This window comes from Sphaerodactylus townsendi, linkage group LG03, assembly GCF_021028975.2.
Source record: "Sphaerodactylus townsendi isolate TG3544 linkage group LG03, MPM_Stown_v2.3, whole genome shotgun sequence".
In the NCBI taxonomy this organism is placed as follows: Eukaryota; Metazoa; Chordata; class Lepidosauria; order Squamata; family Sphaerodactylidae; genus Sphaerodactylus; species Sphaerodactylus townsendi.
This window is the reverse complement of record NC_059427.1, coordinates 28,280,676-28,302,877: the sequence shown is the minus strand read 5'-3', so window position 1 is coordinate 28,302,877 and position 22,202 is coordinate 28,280,676. Positions and strand designations below refer to the sequence as shown.

At 41.7% G+C, this 22,202-nt stretch overlaps 1 protein-coding gene across 34 annotated transcripts in view; it reads left to right on the top strand.

The window, feature by feature from the left end:
* The window catches only part of CADPS (calcium dependent secretion activator), a 492,336-nt gene that overhangs the window by 318,629 nt on the left and 151,505 nt on the right, over window positions 1-22,202 (top strand). For 17 of the 34 annotated variants that reach the window (XM_048488307.1, XM_048488321.1, XM_048488334.1 and 14 more), the window contains 2 exons: window positions 823-1,010; window positions 2,548-2,691. In XM_048488307.1, the coding sequence (XP_048344264.1) occupies window positions 823-1,010; window positions 2,548-2,691 (332 nt within the window). The remainder of the gene's footprint in view (window positions 1-822; window positions 1,011-2,547; window positions 2,692-22,202) is intronic. The other 17 variants (XM_048488341.1, XM_048488338.1, XM_048488340.1 and 14 more) reach the window with 1 other exon arrangement.

The following is a 22,202-nucleotide window of genomic DNA, read 5'->3' as shown; positions in this document are numbered from 1 at the left end:
CCTCAAATCTCTATCCTATCCCCCAAATAATCATAGCCACAAATTATAGGCTACTCTAGCAATAAACATCATAGATTCGCAGGCTGAACTTTTTCTAGCATTTTATGTGTCTGATTTCCCACAGAACAACTGGATTGTGGCACACAGGACAGAGAGTCTCCAAACAGGAGATACAGCTGGAAGTATCTCAGTGTTTTGATGTGATCTTATTGCAGCGTTCCAAGTCTCTTTATACTGGCAGTGAAGAGAATGATTATTCCTTTAAATGGGTGGACTGAAGCTGATTCAGGCTGCTTGAACTCATTTGTATGATGCTGATATAGTAGCAGATCAGGTGTTTGTTGGTTTTGACATTTTACATTTTCCGTTTTACTGGCCAATAATCACCAAAAAAAAGTAATAACCATTTAAATTGAACAAGTTTTGTAATGTTTTTGAGTTAATAGAATGCATGACTTGAATCTGACATTCTCTGCAATTATAAAATGAAGCTTCTATAGCTGTCTTCTAAAACAATTAGATAAGTATCAATTTATTTCATGTGCATTTAATCATTGGTCTAGATCACAGGTGTCAAACCCGCAGCCCTCCAAATGTTATGGACTACAGTTCCCATCATCCCCTGCCAGCATGATGCTGCAGGGGATGATGGGAACCGTAGTCCATAACATCTGGAGGGCCGTGAGTTTGACACCTATGGTTTGCAGATATTTGTTACTGTCCCTGTTGTTGTTGTTTAGTATCACCAGATCTAATGTATGCTGCATTTCTTTTGTGTAGAAGTCTATATAACTGAACCCTAAACTCTTTTTTTCCACACAGGGCTGGTTCAGTCCTGGCCAGGTATTTGTGCTCGATGAGTACTGCGCACGTAATGGAGTTAGAGGCTGTCACAGGCACCTCTGCTACCTCAGTGATTTGCTTGAGCGAGCAGAAAATGGAGCAATGATTGACCCCACCTTGCTTCACTACAGTTTTGCCTTTTGTGCTTCACATGTTCATGGCAACAGGTAAGGGAACCACTTTCCAGCACCAAGGGGAGAATTCCTTTCCACCACAGAGATTTCTCTAGATATACACCATAGACCCCAGAGTCTCTTGGCACGCAACTTGTTTGATGGCAGATTTGGTTTGTTCCTTGGGGTTTTTTTATGTGTCTAAATGAAATAAAAAAAACAAGTAGAGAATCCACATATACAATTTTTTTGCATTGGAGAATTGCTTGATGCAATTTGGGAAGGTCATGGGGTGTGGGGTCGCAGGACATTATCCTTATCCAATGGGACCCACCGCCGTATTTTTCATGTTCCACCTTAACTTTCATATAAAGGAGTAACACAAAGTTTTATGTAGCGATTAGTAAGACTGAAAGCATTAACTAACGAAGATGAGAAATTGTTTAATTAACCACAGCATGTTATAGATTAAAGTATTTTTTTCAAAAAATAACAGCAGCAGCATTGTACAAAACCTTCCACTGTTGATGGCTTTATTGTAAATCATCTGTGATTCATACAATGGAGACATGATGTTTCAGATGCATGTTTCAAAGCATACAGTGAGATGCTGAAAAACTATAACGTGGCATGCTAAGAAATTTGATATTCATACTGCGTATGTTTTGAAAGAGGTAAAGCAGAAGTGAATTAAACCTGATCCCTTAACTTCTTATAACAGCATGACAGGAAGCGGGGAAAGTAGCTTCCTGTGAGCCTTTTATACTGTAGTAATCCAGTGTTTTATACTACCATGGCTGAAATCAGGAAGCTAACTACACCTTGCTACTTAAAGCTTCTCTGCCAGATGGCTGTGTGAGCACAGGATACAGAACTGTATCATCTGTATCCAAGGAGTAGATGTACAGGCATGACTGATTTGTTGTGCAGTGACTTTTCCTTGCCCAGAAGTGCCTGTTTAGCCCAATGAAATGGGCCATACTGTATAAAACAAGTGGTGGAAGTGACTTGAATTTTTAAACATCCTATCAGCGCTTGAGAGACATAATAGCTACATAGCAGTTTCTAGGTCACTCCAGTCTTTTAGAATAAAGGAGATTTTACAGCTGCGATCTTCCTTTATCTATAGACAGCGCTGGTATTTGTTGCACTGATGGTTTTTTTTCTCCTTTTGGGAAGTTGTATTCCATACAGTGAGATGTCACACTCTGTTCTGCACGTGCTACCGAATAATAGAGTGTTATAAAATAATGAAGTGTTTTTGTAAGCTTTCTTGATAAACATCATCATGAATTATACACATTGCCTGTATTTTACATTATAAGGCTGCCATTCAAACTGCAATTGCTTTGATGCATCTTGTCTCAGAAAGGGGTTGGTATTCCTTATTTTTGTTTTGTTTCTTACTTTCCCTTGCTTCTTTCATTGGCATTGCCTGTTGTTGTTATTATTACTATTGTTATTATTTTCGCTTTCAGCTTTGCTTTGTTTCGTTTGTTTTGTTATGATTTTATCTGTCCTTTCATTTTTTTCCCTTTTTCTTGCTGTCCTTACGTTTTTTTATTTAAACCATCCCTATCATATCCCCAAGTCAAAAAATGGAAGAGATTCTTGGTGGTTTATTGCCAGTTGCAAACATTCCCCCAGCTACTGAAGTAGAGCCAAAAAAAGATTCCAAAAAGGAGTCCAAAAAGAGGAAAGATAGTAAAACCCAGCCACCACCAGAACCAAAAAGGTAAGAAATGGCAGCATTTGTGATTATATTGTTTCATACAGAATTTTATATTAGTGAATTTGGTCTTTAAGAGCCAAAAGTCCAGGAAAATTCACAGGCAGGCTGAATTCTTCCACAGCAAATTAGAATAGTGAGGTGTGATCCTCAGATTTCATTCATTTTCACAGGGCATGAGGGTTTGTTTTACTAAATGATTTAGGAGATGGAGCCAGCTGCTTCCAGGTTTGGATAGGGCTTGAATTCTCACCAACATACTTTATATCCCATTCTTAGAATCCTTTCTGTAGTTTGATTGAATGAAACCAAAGCTGAAATGGCTCAGGGAACCATCCTTAAACTGGGGTAATTAAGGCCCTATTTGAACTGTGTCAGTTATCATTAAGGTCGCCATTTTGTGGCAATCAACAGGAGACTGCCGGGGGAAGAAACTTACTTTTTCAGCATCATGCTGGTGCCATGAAGGCTCTTCCACCACTACCGGGAAGTGACATCATGGCTGTCAATCTCCCCAAACTCTATGGTGTAGCGTTAGAGTTTTGATGAAGTGCTAGAGCATTATCAGATTTTAACAGTGTGATCCCCCTCCCATTTCTTTTCCCCCCACCACCCTACTGAGTGATGGCAGGCAGAGCCAGGGGGAAAAGGGGGAGGAAGGTATCCCACCAAAGTGGGAGATGTGGTCTCCATTGTTAAGATTAATTGTTTGTAACTGTGTAAAAAAAATGGGGGGGGGATGCTTATTTATATGTTAATAGAACCTATCACCATTTATTTATTTTGCTTATTTTATTTGATCTAATATCCTGCCCGCCCCAGCCAAAGTCGGGGTCAGGGCAGCTAATATACATGACTAAAATCATATAATAATATTTTAAAATAGTAATTAAGACACATCATAAGATAAAATTCATCTCAACTACAACTACTAAAAAATCCCGATGGCAATGTAAATAATTCACACTACCCATATAAATCATATTTTGCCCTATCCTACAAACTTTATTGCGTGGAAAGGAGAAGCCAAGGTATATAGTGTCAGGGAAAACAGATTTCAACAACTATATCGGTTTCGATTAAATACCCAGCAGAATAATTCAGTCTTGCAAGCCCTGCAGAATTGGTTAATCTCCCACAGGGCTCTAATATCAATAGGCAGTCTACTTCACTACCGTGTTTCCCCGAATATAAGACAGTGTCTTATATTAATTTTTGCTCCCAAAGATGTGCTATGTCTTATTTTCAGGGGCTGTCTTATATTTCTGTATTCTTTTCGTCAGGCATGCTTCCAAACAAAAACTTTGCTACGTCTTACTTTTGGGGGATGCCTTATATTTCACACTTCAGCAAAACCTCTACTACGTCTTATTTTCCGGGGATGTCTTATATTCGGGGAAACAGGGTATGTAGGAGCCAGGACCGTAAAGACCCTCGCTCTGGTGAAAGCCAACCATATATTTTTGGGTCCATAATGTGCCCATGCATGCTTGCACATATATACACATTAACCTTTCTGTACTAAAAAAAAAATCTTCTACCACTTTTAGTCTGGAAGAAATCCTAGGTTCACTCTCTTAGCATCACTAACTAAAGGATCAAAACTGATAACAGATCTTGAAAAGACCTCCAATAGCATTATTTTATTTATTTATTTATTAAACTTTTATACCGCCCCATCCTCTAGGGGCTCTGGGCGGTGTTATTATTAAAAGGCCAATCAGGTTGACCAAAATATGCTAGATGAACTGTTGTAGTATAAAATACAGGAAATGTGTTTTTTTTTTCATTTCTAGCTCAGCACATGATAGCGTAACATTTGTAGGAATGTTGTTGGTCAAGGTACAGCGGTCCTTAACTCCTACAGGCTGTGTGCGAACTTTAAGGCATTAAACGTCTTGTCTTTTAAATAGAATAGGAGGGTTCCTCTGGTGTCTTCAGTCTACACAGGACTGTAATAATAACCATAATAATCCCAAACACTGGTTAGAAAATATAGTGTGAATGTTCTTTGAAAAAGCTCTACTCCATTCGCACACCAGATTTTCGGTAACATTGATGTGCCCAGGGATGGAAAACAATCAGTAACTGACTAAAGAGGCGTCCTGTTTAATCGGTAGGACAGCTTGCAGATTGTGGCTTTACTTCTTTCTACTTGTACCTCCAGAAAGGGGAAAAAATCAAAAGTCCTGTTTGTCTTCATTTCTGTGTTTGACTTCTAGATTTACCCTCTTACCCCATTTTTATTTTTCAAACATACTTCTTTTCGTAAGAGTAGATGTGTCACGTTAGAATTGGAATTTAATCCCTTTGCTCCGAGACAGCAATTTGAAAAGCAAGGGAAGAAATCCCACACTAGCAACAACTGGTAGTTGCATGCGCTGTGTAATGAGGTTGGCTGTCAGTCAGAATATGCCACTCCAGTAATGAAGGTCGAGGAGAGAGAATTCTGGGTGGCTATCAATCTCCTGTGTAAGCGATAGACAGTGATGGAGCTGAGGTGGGTTGTCTGTTTGTATTGTGTTTGTGTAAGGTCAGACAGTGAGACAACAGTAGCTTGCAGTCAGTGAGAAAGTAGAAAGAGAATGTGATTCAGATGGTGCAGGACAGCCTGAAGGTCAGGACTGACAGAATGACAGGCCATCAGAGGAAAGAAACTAACTAGATGTGGTCCAGGATCCTGCTTCACAAATACAATCTGGTTATCTGATCAGTGTCAGTGCAGGACAGGAACAAAATGGCTGCTGTTAGAAATATATCTCCAGCTCTGCTATGACCTCCGTTCCGTATCAGGTAAAATGTCCACCCAAAAAAAAAAAGAGTTTTGCATTTTGTATTTTCTGATTTTTAAAAAGTTATTTGAGTTTATAATGGTCATGTTGTCTTCCTTCTTGACTCACCCTACTAGTTTGCTTCCTCAAATATAATATGTGCAGTGCAATATATATATTTAGGTATATCACTATTACTGATGCTGTTTATGAAATTCCCAAAGAACTCTAGGCAAATGTGCCTCATTAAAATTCATATAATTAACGGATTTAAATTAAAACATTTAAGAAGACATCACAGAAGTAGAAAATCTGTAAAAAAAAATTGCTCAGATCTGGTCCTTGTCCATCAGGGAATGCCAACCTACAAAGTTAGTCTTGAGCAATTTCCCAAAAGGCCCTGAGCAATCACCCTGACTAATCAGAGGAGCCAACTACAAAGTTTCGTTTGACAATGTGTTGAGGTAGAAATAGCTAAGGACTTCTTGTATACTGTTCGAATGCATGGAGGAGGCAAGATCTCATGCGCTGTCCTCCTTACAATTACAATTGTATGTGCCTGTTCTTTCAGATAAACGTGGTGGTTGTTAAGGCTCCACATATTGAAATGAACTATAGGGTGTCACCCAGCAAACCTTTTGGCTCTGTTCCTCTACCATTTTTAAAGTAGGCATTAACAGAGCCTGAAAGAAAAAGGGGAGAATAATGAAGATGCTTATACTCATATGAACTAAAAGCAAATATGTATAAAAAATTATCCTCACCAGTGCACTTTCTCTCCAATGCATTTCTTTGTGCATGGGAGTTTTCAACCATCTCATCCTATCAGTAGCTCAGGTTGTGAACAGAGAGTTGCTCTCATGGGACAGCAGCCATTCAGAAAGAAACACCTGCTATGGGACCCAATTATACTGGACAGCCTAGAGCACAGGTGTCAAACTCGCAGCCCTCCAGATGTTCATGAACGACAATTCCCATCAGCCCTTGCCAGTACAGCCAATGCTCATGTTGGGAAGGGCTGATGGGAATTGTAGTTCATGAACACCTGGAGGGCCATGAGTTTGACACCCCTGGCCTAGAGGTTTCAATTCATGATGTCAATGGGAAAAAAATTAAACACATACTTAATTCTCCTGTGGAAACCACTAAGATTTAAAAATGGTGTGTATGTGACCAGAGAGAGAGACAGAGAGAGAGAGAGAGGGAATCTGTGGAAACAAGCCATGGATCACCATGGAGATAATGTGTATGATTATGAAAACCAACATGGTGTAATCAGGGGAATTGGGTTTGATTCCCCACTCCTCCACATGAGCGGCAGAGTCTTATCTGGTGAATCAGATTTGCTTCCCCACTACTACATTCCTGCTGGGTGACCTTGGGCTAGTTGCAGTTTGTTCAGAACTCAGAGAGAGAGAGAGGGAATCTGTGGAAACAAGCCATGGATCACCATGGAGATAATGTGTATGATTATGAAAACCAACATGGTGTAATCAGGGGAATTGGGTTTGATTCCCCACTCCTCCACATGAGCGGCAGAGTCTTATCTGGTGAATCAGATTTGCTTCCCCACTACTACATTCCTGCTGGGTGACCTTGGGCTAGTTGCAGTTTGTTCAGAACTCTCTCAGCCCCACCCACCTGACAAGGTGTCTGTTGTGGGGAGAGGAAGGGAAAGGAGCTTGTAAGCCCCCTTGAGTCTCCTTACAGGAGAGAAAGGTGGGGTATAAATCCAAACTCTTCTTCTTGTAAAATTTACTCAATTACTGTATTTGTACTAGTTTGCACTGGTGTGACATTTGAATGTATTTTACACAAAATGGTGATGGAAATTGCTGTCATGTTGCGACCAACTTATCGAAACTCCAGAGGCTTTTCAAGGAAAGACATGTTCAGAGGTGGTTTGCCATTGCCTGCCTCTGGGTAATAGCCCTCTGGGTAACAATCCTGGACTGTGCCATGGCGAGAAACACATCTTGCTGAACACTTGCTGAGGATGCCAGCCATAGATGTGGGCAAAACGTTAAGTGCAAAAACTACCAAGCCATGGCCACACCGCCCAGAAAACCCACAACAGGCAACCTTGAACAGCCTCAGTAGTTTCCCATTCAAGTAGTGAGATGGGCCAACCCTGCTTAGCTTCTGATATCTGATGAGGTTAGGCTAGCTCAGGGGTCTGCAACCTGCGACTCTCCAGATGTTCACGGACTACATCAACCTGATGGAAATTGTAGTCCATGAACATCTGGAGAGCCGCAGGTTGCACACCCCTGGGCTAGCCTATGCCAATCAGGTCAGGGGTTGCATAGTATTCTTACTGTTCATTTTACTGGTGATTCCATCTCTCCGCCCTTCTCATTTTTGTCTGTTTTAGGCACTAGGTATCTTTTTAATTTGTTCGTGTGAAAGAGATGGCATGTAACAATCTAATAGAGTTAAGCTATGCCTATTTCATCACTAGTGCTACATTGATGAGGCAGGAAAAAGAGTCTCTCAAAGAAGAAACAACGTGCCATGGGAAGGCCTGCATATGTAGAGAAAAAGAAGGGGATGCTTGTTTTGTTCCTTTGTCAAGATGACAGCAGGGTGAATGCACCAACACTCACGTATGGCTGCCGTCTGGTTCGTCTTTCATGGTCCAACTTTGCTTGGATGCTCTGGGCCAAGCCTCCTAAGAAACAATGCTCATGAAGCAGTGACATCTTTGCTTGGAGGGGTAAAGGTGTTTTTTTTAACACAGATAATGCAAATTCAAAAGTACTTGTGGTTAAAACTTTGGCAAGTAGAAAATACTCTGGCGTTCCAATTAATGATGTGAGGGTTAGAGCTAACCTCAAGATGCAATGATACTATGAATTGTCAGTAATTATAAAGATAGGGCTTCAATAGGAAAGGAAAGGCAATCAAAGGTCGATTCCGCACTTGCGTTATCAACCTAAGTTCGAGCTGCGTTCGACCTAAGTGCTCCGCACAACCACTGGGATCTACGTGGTTTTGTACCAGTTTCGCCCCGTGTAACGGTCAAATTTCCAACTCCAGTTGGGAACTATTACTTTTTCAGGGAACCACGCTCGAACTCAGCTTGATTCCAGTAAAGTGTGGAATCTCTGGTGCCAGGAGTCCCCATTCAGCGAATCACAGCTGAGTGTTTCGAGCATGCGTACAGCTGGCCAATCAAAAAACGCCACCTTCGTCCCTCCATTCCTGTGGCAGTTTTTTTTTAATAACGCGTGTGGGGATAGACGGAACATGGCCATAGAACAGTAGCCAATTGGAACGGAGCGGCGAATAGGCACAGGATGATTCCGCCCTCCGAACTGGGATCAAGCTGGTTGCAGTGGGGAACAACAATGGCTTCGACCTAGGTCAGTACCCTTCTCAGGGAACTAGGTCGAACCTATTTTACTCATGTGCGGAATCGCCCAAAGTGTTCCAAAGGGCCCATCTATGTACAACTTTTCTGATTTGACAAGAATCATACTATTTTACACAAGTCCATTGAAGCAGGAAATGATCCTTGCTTCTGGGAGTTTTTGTGTACATTGTTATTTTTTTCCAGTTCTACTGGTATACTTTAGAAATAGATAATGTAAACCCTCCTTGAATTCAGGACATAGTTTTGCATATTATTATTCTGCTAGCAGGTTTATAAGATGGCCCTTGCAGGCTGCAGTTCATATACCAGTTAAGCTGGCATTCTTGGATGTAGATCAGTTTGTTCCATTCCCTTGGTTTAATCAAAGCAATTGTAAAAATATTAACTAATACTAACAGTAGAAAATTGAAACGAGTAAGTACCACCGTCTGTAGTCAAATAAGCAGAAAATAACAGTAATATAAAAAAAGAGCAACACGAAAACACATCAATCCAATACCAGCAGTCCAAACGCAGCAACAGCAGGAAAGCCAAAATCAGCAGTAAGGGATTCAAGCGTGTTACTAAAAAGAACAGTCTTTATGTGGTGATGAAAAGCTGTAAGCAAGGGTTCGAGATGGGCCTCCCATACCCCTTGTGCCACATTAAAGAATACCCTATCCTGTATGACCTTCCCACAAATCACTGCTGGGAGTGACACACAGAGAAAGGCCTCAGAGGCAGATTTTAACATGCAAGTAGGTTCACATGGGAACTGGTGGTACATTGACAATGCAGTCCTGTGCAGTGTAAGCTCGTGGGTCTAGGATTGAGTAATTTTGCATAGAATTGCACTGTAAATATCCTGGTCCCAAATCACTAAGGGCTTTAAAGGTCAAAGCTAGCACTTCAAATTGGGCACAGAAAGAAACTGGCAACCTGTTTGGTTGGCACAAAATAGGTGTAATAAGCTCCATTCGGCTTGCCTCGCTTAACATTTGGACTGCTATACTCTAGTTGCAGCTTTTCAGTATTCTTCAAAAATAGGCCCACATGGAGCACATTATAGTCATCTAGCCTGGGTATAATAAAATAATAAACGACTGGCTAGGTTACTTATTTTCAGGCAGCTAATGGGACCAGAGGTGCTCAAATTCTTGACCTGGCACTTAAGGGAGAGAATCCCTAGAGCAAAAATTTTCCTGTGAGCAGTATCTAGATTAAGTTCAACTTGTTTACCCTTAAGAACATAAGAACTGGCCTGCTGGTTCAGACCAGAGTCCATCTAGTCCAGCACTCTGCTACTCGCAGTGGCCTTTGGGAGCTCACATGAAGGATGTGAAAGCAATGGCCTTTTGCTGCCGCTGCTCCTGAGCACCTGATCTGAGTACCCTTGTCTAGTTCATTACAGATTCCATCTCTGATTCCAACTGTTTCCCTAAGTTGGAGAAAGGGGGGGCTAGGTTTCCTCCACATGCAGCAGATATCATATTCCTGGACAGTGTCCTCCACCAGCTTCATGTAAATGCTTGGTTGCATGGGAAATCGGATAGAACCTTGCAGAACCTCATAAAGCAAAAACCACAGGTGGAGTAGCAATCTCCAAACACTATCTTTGGAGATTCACTAGAACCACTATAATATAGTGCCCCCCTGACAGCCCCAGCAAGCTGACACAAAAGTAGGTGTGATCAGTGCAGTCAAAAACCATTGAGACATCCAGGAGCACTAACAAAGATTCGGTAGCCATGTCCATTTTCTGGGGTGGATCATCAAATAGACCAGTCTAAGCATTTTCAGTCCCAAAGCTGGGCTGGAAAACAGACTGAAATGATCTAAATAATCAGTGTCATTTTTGAACAAGTATCCATTACTAGTAGAAAATCACAAAATCTTCCAATGGGCAGTACTGTGGGGAAAGGCAAGGAAGAACTCCAGAGTTTGCTTTTATCCAGGTATGCTTTAACTGTGATATCAATGAGATACCTTTCATTAGCTGAGCATGGTTTATTTTGTTAAGTTGAATCTATACTTACAGTGATGTATTTTTCTAAGATGGGAGAATTCATCATTAAAAGTACTGAAGACCCCTTTCAGATAAATATCAGGAGAGTCAAAGGGATTTACCCAAAAGAGTACGGTAGAAAAAGAACGTATATTCATAATTGCATACAAATGTATGTTGTTGCCTCGTGTATTACTGTGTTGGTTAAAAAATGACTCTGATATATTTGCTTTAGCAGCATAACCATCCCCTGAGGCACCCCAGTACAATTAGAAAAGGGCATAGTGGGGGAGGTGGGCCTTCCAGAAAGAAACAGTGGCCTTAGGACCCTTGGTCCTAATTATAATTTATAATTAATGCTGTGATTTGCACAAAGTAGTCTAAAGAATGGATTGTTTTGCCTTCCCATTATTACTGCACTACACAATTTAGAAGATTTTTAAAGGTTTGTTAATGATAGTTTTAAAATTTAGTCAAAGCATAGACTAAATATAGGCAGGGAGGGGGGAAAGATTCCGGTGTACAATATGTTGTATTATTATTTAAATACAGCTACTTGGAAAATTTGGTACCAATGGTAAATGCACATTTTCCTGCCAGTATTTTTATCTTCCACTCCCCCGCCCCCCCCCGCGCCACCCCCAACTCAGTCTATACCATGTCCTACTAATTTCTCTGGCAGGATCTAACAAGTTTCAAAGGGAAAAAATCTGCTACCATTCAGTTCTGAGTTATTTCCAATTCTGTAGGTTGACCTAAATTCATATAGAGATGCAGGCACTGTGCATGTCTGTAATTCTTTGTGTGATTGCACTGAGATTTTCAGGTGACATCAATCCTACTTTTCTTTCAAAGCTTTTTTCTGTTTCGCATTCCTGACCCCAACCCTAATATAGCCACATTAAACATGTCTGATATTTATGTGTGATACCGTTCTATACACCATATGATTTGCAGAACAAGGGTTCATTTGCAACAGAAAACTATGATTTTACATATAGGCCAAATATTTAGTATTCAACACTGAATTATGAAGAAAGGTCTTAACAAGAGCAAGAACGTTTAGATGATTCCCCCAATTTTTTCTTTTTTCAGGACGCTTTCCAATAACCTTCCATTTTCTTCCATTGTTTTGGCAATGAAAGAATTTTCCAGCTGTAGAAAATTAATAAATTATAATAGCAAGAGCACTCTAGAATACACACTTGCAGTGGTGTGCATCTATATGTGTGCACTTAAACAATGACAACTACATTTTCCCCCGCAACTGACACACAAGACGCACTGCACTTTTAATTTCTGTTTATATAATCACAGTGTAGTCGGCAGATTTGCAGTTAATTAATGAACTCATTGTACTTCAGCTTCTGGGGAGATGAGCAATGAAATTAGCATAACTAGTAAATTCTGAAAGATGTGCAGCTGGGTGATAATATTTGAAATTTGACAAAAAACATTGGAAGTATTATCATTTGTGACATGGCTAAAGATGGGGGTTTGTGAGGAGAGTAAAGATGACAGAACTGGTGCTAACCACTGTGACAAGAACTTGAAAAGCAGCCGACATGACATCTTTCCTATCGTGCTGCCGAAAATGTCAACTTTGTGAAGGACAGTGAGAAAATGGTTTGCCGAATCTTTGAAAGGTAGATTCAAGAGATGCTCGTCATGTCAGATGTAATATAGTCCACAGCTGTTTGAGAAAAGAAGTCCTTGCAGTTGTGATGGCTCTTAGTTGGCAGGCCCTTCCAGACATCCAAGCTGCTCCAAAAATGGCTACAGTTGACCTGTAGATTGTCTCAAATTTGTCGCTGCATGATACACAGGAGTCGGTGTTTTATTATTGATAATGTACTCTGCTGGCGTTTGCTGAACAGGGTGCTGTGAATAAATTTAGATAACACTGCAGAAAAAAAAAGATCTTGAACAGAATGTCCTTCTGTGTATTATTGCATCTGGTGATATGACTGTGACGTTAAAGAATACACTGTTCCCTCGGAGCTATGTAGTTACCTGTAAAATGAACAAATTGCATTTGGCTTATGAGGAGAGTAATGTTAATCAGGTAGTAAATGATAAACGTTTAAGCTGCTACCGTTTGGAGTGATAGATTTTTCCTGGAAGTGATTTCTCATCAGTGGTACACCCCATGCTTTTTCTGCCTGGGTTCCAGCCTAGTGGAACTGTCTGTCAGCTGACACCAGTGCCCTGTGGGACCTTGTAGAAAATTGAGCAGTTCCGCTGAGCCTGTAAGATGGAAATGTTCCACTGGGCCTTTGGTTGACGGCATCCGTACGTCCCCATTTTATTTCATCTAATTCACTTATCAGCCTCCCTGAACTAAACTAGATTAAGATCGCCATCTATGTATGCCTGCTTCGTGTGCCCACCCCCCTCAAAAAAATTTTGCCCATTCTGAGGCAGGATTTTAACAGGGCTGTGTCAGAGCTGGGCTGGGATTGGTTTTGCATGGGTTCAGCTAGATTGCCATCGTGGGGTTTTAAATATAATAGTCTTGGGGTTGTATTTTACCTACGCGGTTTTAAATGTATTTGTACAACACCCTGAGCCTGGCTCCAGCTGAGGAGGGCAGGATATAAATAGAATAAAATAAATTAAAAATGTCCTTGCTTGGTTGGACTCCCACTGGGTGCCTGGCCATGCCTGGCAACCCTATAACAGCTCAATGGAAGCAATAGAATTGAGTCCCTAACTACTCATTAAAAATTATTTGGGGACATCCCCAGATCAGGCGAAGAGGCCTCTTCCATGCTCCCCAGTGTGGATGGGCCAGATTCAGATCAGGACCACAGTTCAAACAGAGAGGGGCTCAGATCTTGTCCTCATGCTATTTTCCTGGCTGACAACATAGATGCTGTTTGCCTTCTGAACTGGTGCCGGGCAAAAGTAATAAGATAGATAAAGGATAATAAACTGAAACTGAATCCAGACGAGAGTGAGGTACTGTTGTTCATTGACAGAACTAGGGATGTGTACCCTTTTTATCAGCATTGTTTGGGTTCGGATTTAATAGTTCCAGAATTTTTTGAACAATAAAAAAGCCAAATCTTAATGTTGGCTTATTCAGATTGTTCCAAAATTTTGAGGTCTATAAGACCTACAAAATTCCTGCTATCTCTGAGGTCCACATTGTTACCTAGCTTAACAGTGTACAAACTTTTTTTTATAGAGCAATGGGGAATTACTCGGCTTGGCAATGCAAGAGGTAGGCTGAAAGGGGATCTTTTTAGACTAGGTATACCAGAAACGGCTTGAAACGTATCTGCAGAGAATTCAGAAAAGAGAACAAACTGTAGTTTAAATATGTTTATATAAGTTTTGGTTGCACACAATCACACAGTGAGATGTTAAGGCACATACACACAGTTCCTAAGTATATAGATAGGGAGGAAAAGATAGGTGGGATGATAGAATGGGATTTGGGGAAGCAGGGGACTTATACGTTACCTAAATCTGCAGAGAAGTTTCAGAAGAAAGCAAGGATCTCTATGCCAGCATAGGGACCCAAGCGAAGGACGATATATCGTGTCTCACACCAACTTGACCAAGGGAAGTTCAGGTTAGAAATGAGCAATGAGCTTAAGGTGAGCAGCACTTTTATAGGGTGGATCGCTAGTTTGGCAGGAAAAGAGACCCTTTGCATTAGGTTTCGTTTCTTGCCTCTATGCTGGGTTGCAGGGCTGAGCTAATTAGCAGCTCTATCTATTGTTTTACTCCCCGGGACAATGGGGCCAATTGGTCCTAGATTATATCAGTGATACCTTGAATGGTTTATGCAGAGGTGCTTCCTACAGTCTCTGCCTTAAGTATTCAAATTTGGCTGAGGCTTGAGTGAATCAGGAAGGGATCTTGTTGTTAGGGAGATCGTATCTGAGAGGTGGGGGAAATGCATGGAAGAAGCAATTGTTTGGAGACATGTTTTCTCAAAAGCACAGTATCAGGGAGTTTCCAAAAAGCAGTTTAGTGAGGTGTGGTGCTCAGGAATTCTAAAGATTCCATTATGTTAAAGGAGTATTCTGGCAGGGTGGGATAATCAAAGATTAATGTCCTTATTATGAGACATCCAGATAGTATTGCCTGGAGTAACTCATAGATTTAAACTCTGCAAACAGATTGTTTTGCCTTAGGCTTGCTCTCAGCTTGGACACTCTGCTATCCACCCACACAAACATGGAAACTGGCATTTTGCAGCACACAGTATGAGAAATAATTGAAATCCAATACTTCATAAGGCAGGGAATGAAGGCCATGCTAACAACATGGAACTTGGAAGCAGCACTCAAGCCCACAGCTGACTGCTGGGCTCAGAGGCGTAGCTGGGCCAAACTGCGCCCAGTGCGCAGTGTGTTTTTTCCTGCCCCCCATGGCCCCCCACAGCCCCCTGCCCCCACCAACCCACGGCACCCCCACCCCTGCCCTCCTTCCCACACTTACTTTAGTTTCTTTTCTTTTTCTAGTACTTTTTCAGGCTGAAAAAAGCAGCCTCTTTACTGTTCAGGCTAAAAACTGCCTGAGGAACTATACTTCCCAGGAGACCTTGTGAGCCCCACATGACCTACATGACTTTGGAACCTACATGACTTTGTTGTATTGCCTATGATTGAGGTGCATTTACAGAATCCTCTCCCCCTCCCCCATATCATGGTACTTGAATGGAGATAGGAGCAGTGTGACTGAGGCAGAGAAATGCAAGCTGACTCAAGGGACTTTGTTCAATTTCCCTCCTCCTCTATGCATGCATTGTAAAAGGAAAATAGGCAAGAAATAGTCTCTCTGCTTTTCTCTGCTGCCCAAGCCAACATCTTGAGGTGTGGAGAAGAGATGGGAAATCATCTGCTTTTCTGATCACTCTCATCCATTAATTTGCTGCATCTCAGCAAGAGTGGGAGGCAGCAAAGTTTCTATGAGGAGAGATCAGTTGCTGACCTCAGAATCAGTGCCTAATCCCCTTTCCCTTTAAAACCATTTCTGGGTACAGAGCAAAATTTCCCCAGCAGGAGATCAGAAGCCACCTCCCAGCTGATCCCTCATCAGCTGGGAAATGGCTTTGGATGGCTGCAAGTAGCTTGTTTCTACAAATATAGGAACAGGTTTGCAAAAAGCTGAATATCCCGTCAATTAATTGGCTGCCTGGTTACCACCGGCAAATGGGAATGGAGCCAAACTGGCAGGTGTTTGAACACTCCTACTTGGGATGGGAGTGGTTAGATCCACCTGCCTGGTGATCCTGTGAAGGAGACCAGATAGAATAATTGTGCTGGGAAAATGGGAACAGCTGAGCTGTGCCATTAGCTTCTGCCTTCACCAGTCTGTTTGCAAGCCCTCATGAAGGTGAAAGAAAGAGCAGCTGGCAATGCTACCATGGTCAACAGATTTTACATTTAAATTATGGCACTCTAAGCAGTGTATAGTGAGCCCTGGAAAATTACCCCTTTGCCCCATAAGTTAAAACATCCCACGGGTCTATCTAGTTCTGAACTTAGTCTCAGAATGTGAATCAACAATCCAAATGATGGAACCAGTACAAAGAGGGGCACATATTTGCAAACCTCCAGCTGTGCAGCAAAACCCCCAGTGTTTTTGGTTTAAAAATTGGATTTAAAGCCTCCCTAAGACAGAAGTGATAAGTGCAGCTGCATATACACTGCAAGTGAAAAAATGACAGCTATGATCTTGCATGATCAGGTTTGGCATGATGGGATTATCTAGTGGACCTTGATCTCAGTATAATCAGACCCTTAAAATAAATAAACAAACAGCAGCCAAGAGAAGAGGCCGAAAGCAGTGGCAGCAGGACGTTTGAGGGGGAGGGAGCAAGAAAGTAAAGGTGGCAGGGTGTACAAAGCAGGTAGCCACAGGAAACTCTGGGGAAATGGGAATTCCCATGCTGTGAGACCTTGCAAATGTTGTTTTGTTCAGTAAATTCCACAGTGACGACACAAGCTGTCTGTATCCTTTCAAGTCTTGTTCCAAGTGCTAGGTATTCTCTTTAAAGCTCTGCTTGGCCTCGAAATAACATATTTTACAGAGAGCATCTCATTTATGAACCTTTACAACATATCTTACAACAATACTGTGTTGCAGGTATCTTTTTAACTATCAGAAAGGTAACATCAAAGACTTTATCTTCCAAAGCAGCCATTTCCTCCGGGTGAATGGGGGCATAGATCTATTGCAGTCCATAGAGGCTTCTCAGCAGCAGGGAGGCTTTTGCACTTTTCAAGCCTCCCTATGCTGCCAGGAAGTCTTTTGGGGGGCAGTGGCACTGGTGGGATGGAGCCGGTTCGCAGAACTGGTAGCTAAACTTTCACCTAGTTCAGCAAACCGGTTGTAATCCCACCACTGGCAGGGAGTGGACGCCTGAGGCACGAGGCCAGTTCCTGGACCGGCCTATTGCCGCAGTGCTTGCCGGAGCCCTGACCCTCCAGCTTTCGTTCAGGCAGCCTCCTGCGCTTCCCAGGCCCTGGCATGAATGAAGGCTGGGTGCAGCGGGTGCCGCAGCTCTTGCCCGAGCCCTGTCCTTTTGGCCCAACCCTTTAGCCAGAGCAGCCTGGCAGGGCCGGGCCAAGGGCCAGCCCGTGACAGGCTCTCCGGTCACCCCTCAGCTGGGCCCCGGCAGGCTGCCCGAGACCACCGCTACCTTCCTTCACCAGCTAAGGTGAGTGGGGCATGGGGGGGAGTGGGGGGGCAGGCAAACCAGTTGCTAAATTTTAGAATCCCACCACTAGGCAGTGGGCAGGCCCCCAGCATTTTGATGGGACTGTAAATCGATATTTTCATACTGCCTGGCTTGATGAATAATCAAGAACAGAAATGCACATTTACTTTAAATGTGAACAACATGAAATAATCTAAATGCATGGGCTACAACCCCACCCACAACTAAGGGCATTCAAGTCTCTCTGGTATCAATGAGACATGTGGAAGATTAGTGACAGATAACACCATTTCAACCATTTAGTATGTGTGTGATTAAAATTCATGTTGTCACCCTAACACAAAAGGAATAAAAATAAATATCTCAGAGGAACTTAAGGTCCTTTAAAATGTAAGAGTTTTTATATCTAATATCAAGTGCTAATATGTAATATGTTTTGATGTTTCTGTATTTTTAGATCAGTGAAATACTGACTGTACATGCTGCAGTTTCTTTAAAAAAATCTAAGGAACGTTTTGATTCTTTAAAAGGAAAATAAAGCTTACCAATTAACCCCTAACAGGAGGTTCATTAGAAGCGTTGTAATCTGTTGCCAAGCCTTTTGTGTAGCCAAACTAGTCTAGTGCTAAGGATTTACAAAGCTTAAACCAAACACTAGAGGAGGCCTTTAAGTAAGAACATTTGCTCAGTTTTAAGACTTCTTATGTTATTCTTTCAAAATAAAGGAACTTCGCAGATACGAGCTGCAAAGGAATACACAAATCTGTATAGTTATTGGTCATCAGTAATAGAAATTAGTCATGCTAATTGCCTAGTTTATTGATTCCTTTTTTTAGAATGAGTTGTTGGTTGCCTTTTATGTATTATATAACAGAATGAAAATTATGAATGGGAAATGCAGGTAAAAGGACCTTGCTTTTCTTTCCAGCTGTCATCATGGCACTGTAAATCAGTAGCTGGTCACTGTAATATTATAATATAATACAAACTAACACATGTACATGGATGTAAAATTCCATTTTCTGATATATATTAGGTTTTCCTTATACCTTTTGATTTATTTTGCTAGAATTTAACATGTCACTCAGGACACAACAGAAAAAAACAAACCCTGCATTCAATTACGGACAAAACGGAAGAAACGTTCACTTCTTGTGCTTTGTTTATAGGTTAAATAAAACCCAGCAACGTTATTCTAAATCTTGTGTATGAAGCAATAGCTGAGTACTTCTAACAGTTTCTCATAAACCTTCCTTGCCAGACTGTATTTAAAACGGGCTGTTACAAAATCAGTTTTTTGTTAAAAATGCAGATGGTATCTAGTCATATTAACAGAGTCGAATAGAGAAGTTTTGCCCAGTAAACCAAAAGTGATCCTAAATCTAAAATCTCTCAGTTAGTTAGAACATGAACACAAACCAAGCCCTTGAAACAAAAAGTGATAACATGTTCAAAATAAGTGACTAATTAGTGAGGCACTCAAAGGGGCTGGTGAGAGCTGCTTTTTGTTCCAGCTGTATTTGGAGAAGATCTAGTATTTTCCCATCTTGAGCTGAATGGCCCAGGATAGCCTGCTCTCATCAGATTCTGGAAGCTGATCCTGATTAGTATTTGCACAGGAAACCCATCAAGGAATACCAGATCTGCTATACAGGAGGAAGCAATGGCAAACCACTTCGAACAGACCCTTGCCTTGAAAACCCTTCAGGATCACTGTATGTTGGTTGCAACTTGACAACAAATAATTCTCAATGAGTCATTTAAAAACAGAAGGAGGTAGGGATGGCCACTGTTTGAAGGGGGAGAAGCATTTTGCCCCTTTAATAAGGCTTCATGGGCTGTGATTTCCCAGGTGATATTATTTACCTTCATGCCATCAAAAGCTTCACCTGCCCATTTCAATACATTAAGCTTCAGGAAGGAAGGAAGGCAGGAAGGCAGGAAGGCAGGAAGGAAGGAAGGAAGGAAGGAAGGAAGGAAGGAAGGAAGGAAGGAAGGAAGGAAGGAAGGAAGGAAGGAAGGAAGGAAGGAAGGAAGGAAGGAAAAGGAAGGAAGGAAGGAAGGAAGGAAGGAAGGAAGGAAGGAAGGAAGGAAGGAAGGAAGGAAGGAAGGAAGGAAGGAAGGAAGGAAGTTTTTTCTCCAGCCTTGACAACCACTGGAGGATGTGCAGCAGGTGAGATCGGTAGGCCAGCCTTAGGACTTACCACCTTCTTGGTGCTCACGTAGGAGCTCACCCACTCACAACAATACAGCCTCACTGTGCAAGAGTCTTGAACTGATCTTTGTTTCCTTGGCTATCTGGGTCTTTCTTGCTCGTTTTGAAGCACATGTAAACAGACTAAGGTTTTTTCTGCCATGTTTTTGGGGTTGTTGAAATGAAAGAGAAATACCTAAGAAGTAGGTGTAAAGGAGATGAAAAGGAAGGAAAAATGTGAGAAGGGAAGAAAGAGGAGCTCAGTTTGAAAGATGGAGGTAAGATGGTGTTTTTTTTAAAAACAATAACACCTAGTTCTTTTGCCCACGATCTTACTAGCTGGCTAAGCTTAAAGCACAGGCTTTCTAAGAAGAAATGTGACTTGTACAAACCAACTGCTTGTAACTTGCTCCCATTTCAAATCGAGGTTCCTTTCCTGCATATTTTACAGAGCTAAATTGTAGGGTGACATTGTTCTTTTTGAACTATATGTAAACTAGTTCAAAATCAATTCAAAGTTCCAGAACTGATTGTCGAAGCACTTTTTAAAGGTAGTGTCTTAACCAGAAGTGAATCAGAGACTTAAACATACTGCTGAACCTGAACAAAAATCAACCCAATTATTTAATGGATTACCACAGTGGCGTAGTGGTTAAGAGCAGGGGTGCTCTAATCTGGAGGAACCAGGTTTGATTCCCCACTCTGCCGCCTGAGCTGTAGAGGCTTACCTGGGGAATTCAGATTAGCCTGTGCACTCCCACACATGCCAGCTGGGTGACCTTGGGCTAATCACAGTTCTTCTGAGTTCTCTCAGCCGCACCTACCTCACAGGGTGTTTGTTGTGAGGGGGGAAGGGAAAGGAGTTTGTAAGCCCCTTTGAGTTTCCTTGCAGGAGAGAAAGGGAGGATATAAATCCAACTTTCTTCTTCTTCTTCTTCTTCTTCTTCTTCTTCTTCTTCTTCTTCTTCTTCTTCTTTATAAACAGGGTCGTTTCTTGACATCAGTTGAACAGCCTTTGGCCCTTCCTGCATGGGCCAATAAACCCAGGCTAGCCATCGGATAAAACCCATGTTGGGTGGGAATTTCACACAGATCCCACTCCTAACGCAAGTCTGCTTTGCGTTTCCCCCCCTCCCCCACCCCAACCCGGGTTTTTCAAGAATCACACTATCTGTGATTCTTTAGTTGTAACGCAGATTGCAGCCAGGGCCAAGCGAACGGCTGCCCTGGGAAGCTCTTTCCTCAGTGACACTTCACAGTTCTTAGCAGTCCCCTGCTCGTGGCTGCATAGCCACACCGGGGTCACAGGCGACAGCATGGCTGTAAGGGTCCATGCCAGCCTGCCCACATAGCTCCACAGCAAGGAAGGTAAGGGGGGGGAGCCCATGCCTCCATGTGAAGGCATGACAGCAACCTGCATTATTTCATTCATTCATTCAGCCTTTATTTGGCATAACCAATATAAAATCACATCAAAATACAAACTTGTAACATATAGCAAATAGAGTTGATTCATACATACTATTGCTTATGGGACACTTCCAATAGAAAATTTGCAGCCATTTTGCAGATTGTAGCATCAGAGTTATTTAATAAAAACAATAATCTGCTTGGTTCATCTAGCTCACTAGGTATCATAGAAAGCAACCTGGAGTATTTAATTCTAATACTTGCCGATTTGGGACAACAGAACAGTTGGTGAGATAATGTTTCTAATTGGTTTGCATCACACGAGCACACCCTTTTGCTCATTTCTAGATTGTTATATCTACCACGTAGTATAGCAGAAGGGAAAACATTGAAGCGAGCAAGTGAAAAAACACTTCTCTGGTCTGGATTGGTCAGATGATACAAATAGGAGGCCATTCTGTTATGTTGTAAAGGGCTCCAGTCACTGCCGGCACGGAGGCATGCAAACGGGAAAACAGGAGAGCAGGTTACTTTATCCCGCCTGCAACCTGCTCTCCCTGTGCTTTGCAGAAGATGCCTTTGAGTTGAGAATCAATTCTCTTTTTACAATGGCTTCTTATATACTGAAATGTATAGGAAATATTAAAGTTCAGGCATATATTATCATGCAGGAGATTGGTGATCTACAGAATCTCCTCGTTTTCGCTTTTACCAACCCAATCTATACACTACCTAAGTGATAGAGATATCAATACGACAATATATTTCCATAATTACAAGTTATAGTAAACATGTGTACAATCTGTGAATAGTGTACACTTGATTATTCTTTGCATGTGTGCTAGTAATTCTCCTTTTAGAGTTAACACATGCACAGCTGAATGTGTGACATGAACCCTATATTTATCCAAGTTCTCCTGCGTTCATTCATGTGTTGGTTCTGTCTGACAGAGAGATGTGTGCACATACAGGCAGGATGCACAAGAGCTCACTGTAACACATGACAAGGGCCGGAGTCAAAGGAATTTTGTTCTACCTGTAGTGATCAAGAAGTGCTACTATTTGGCTGCATTAGCGAAAATCACAAATATCTCCATAGAGAA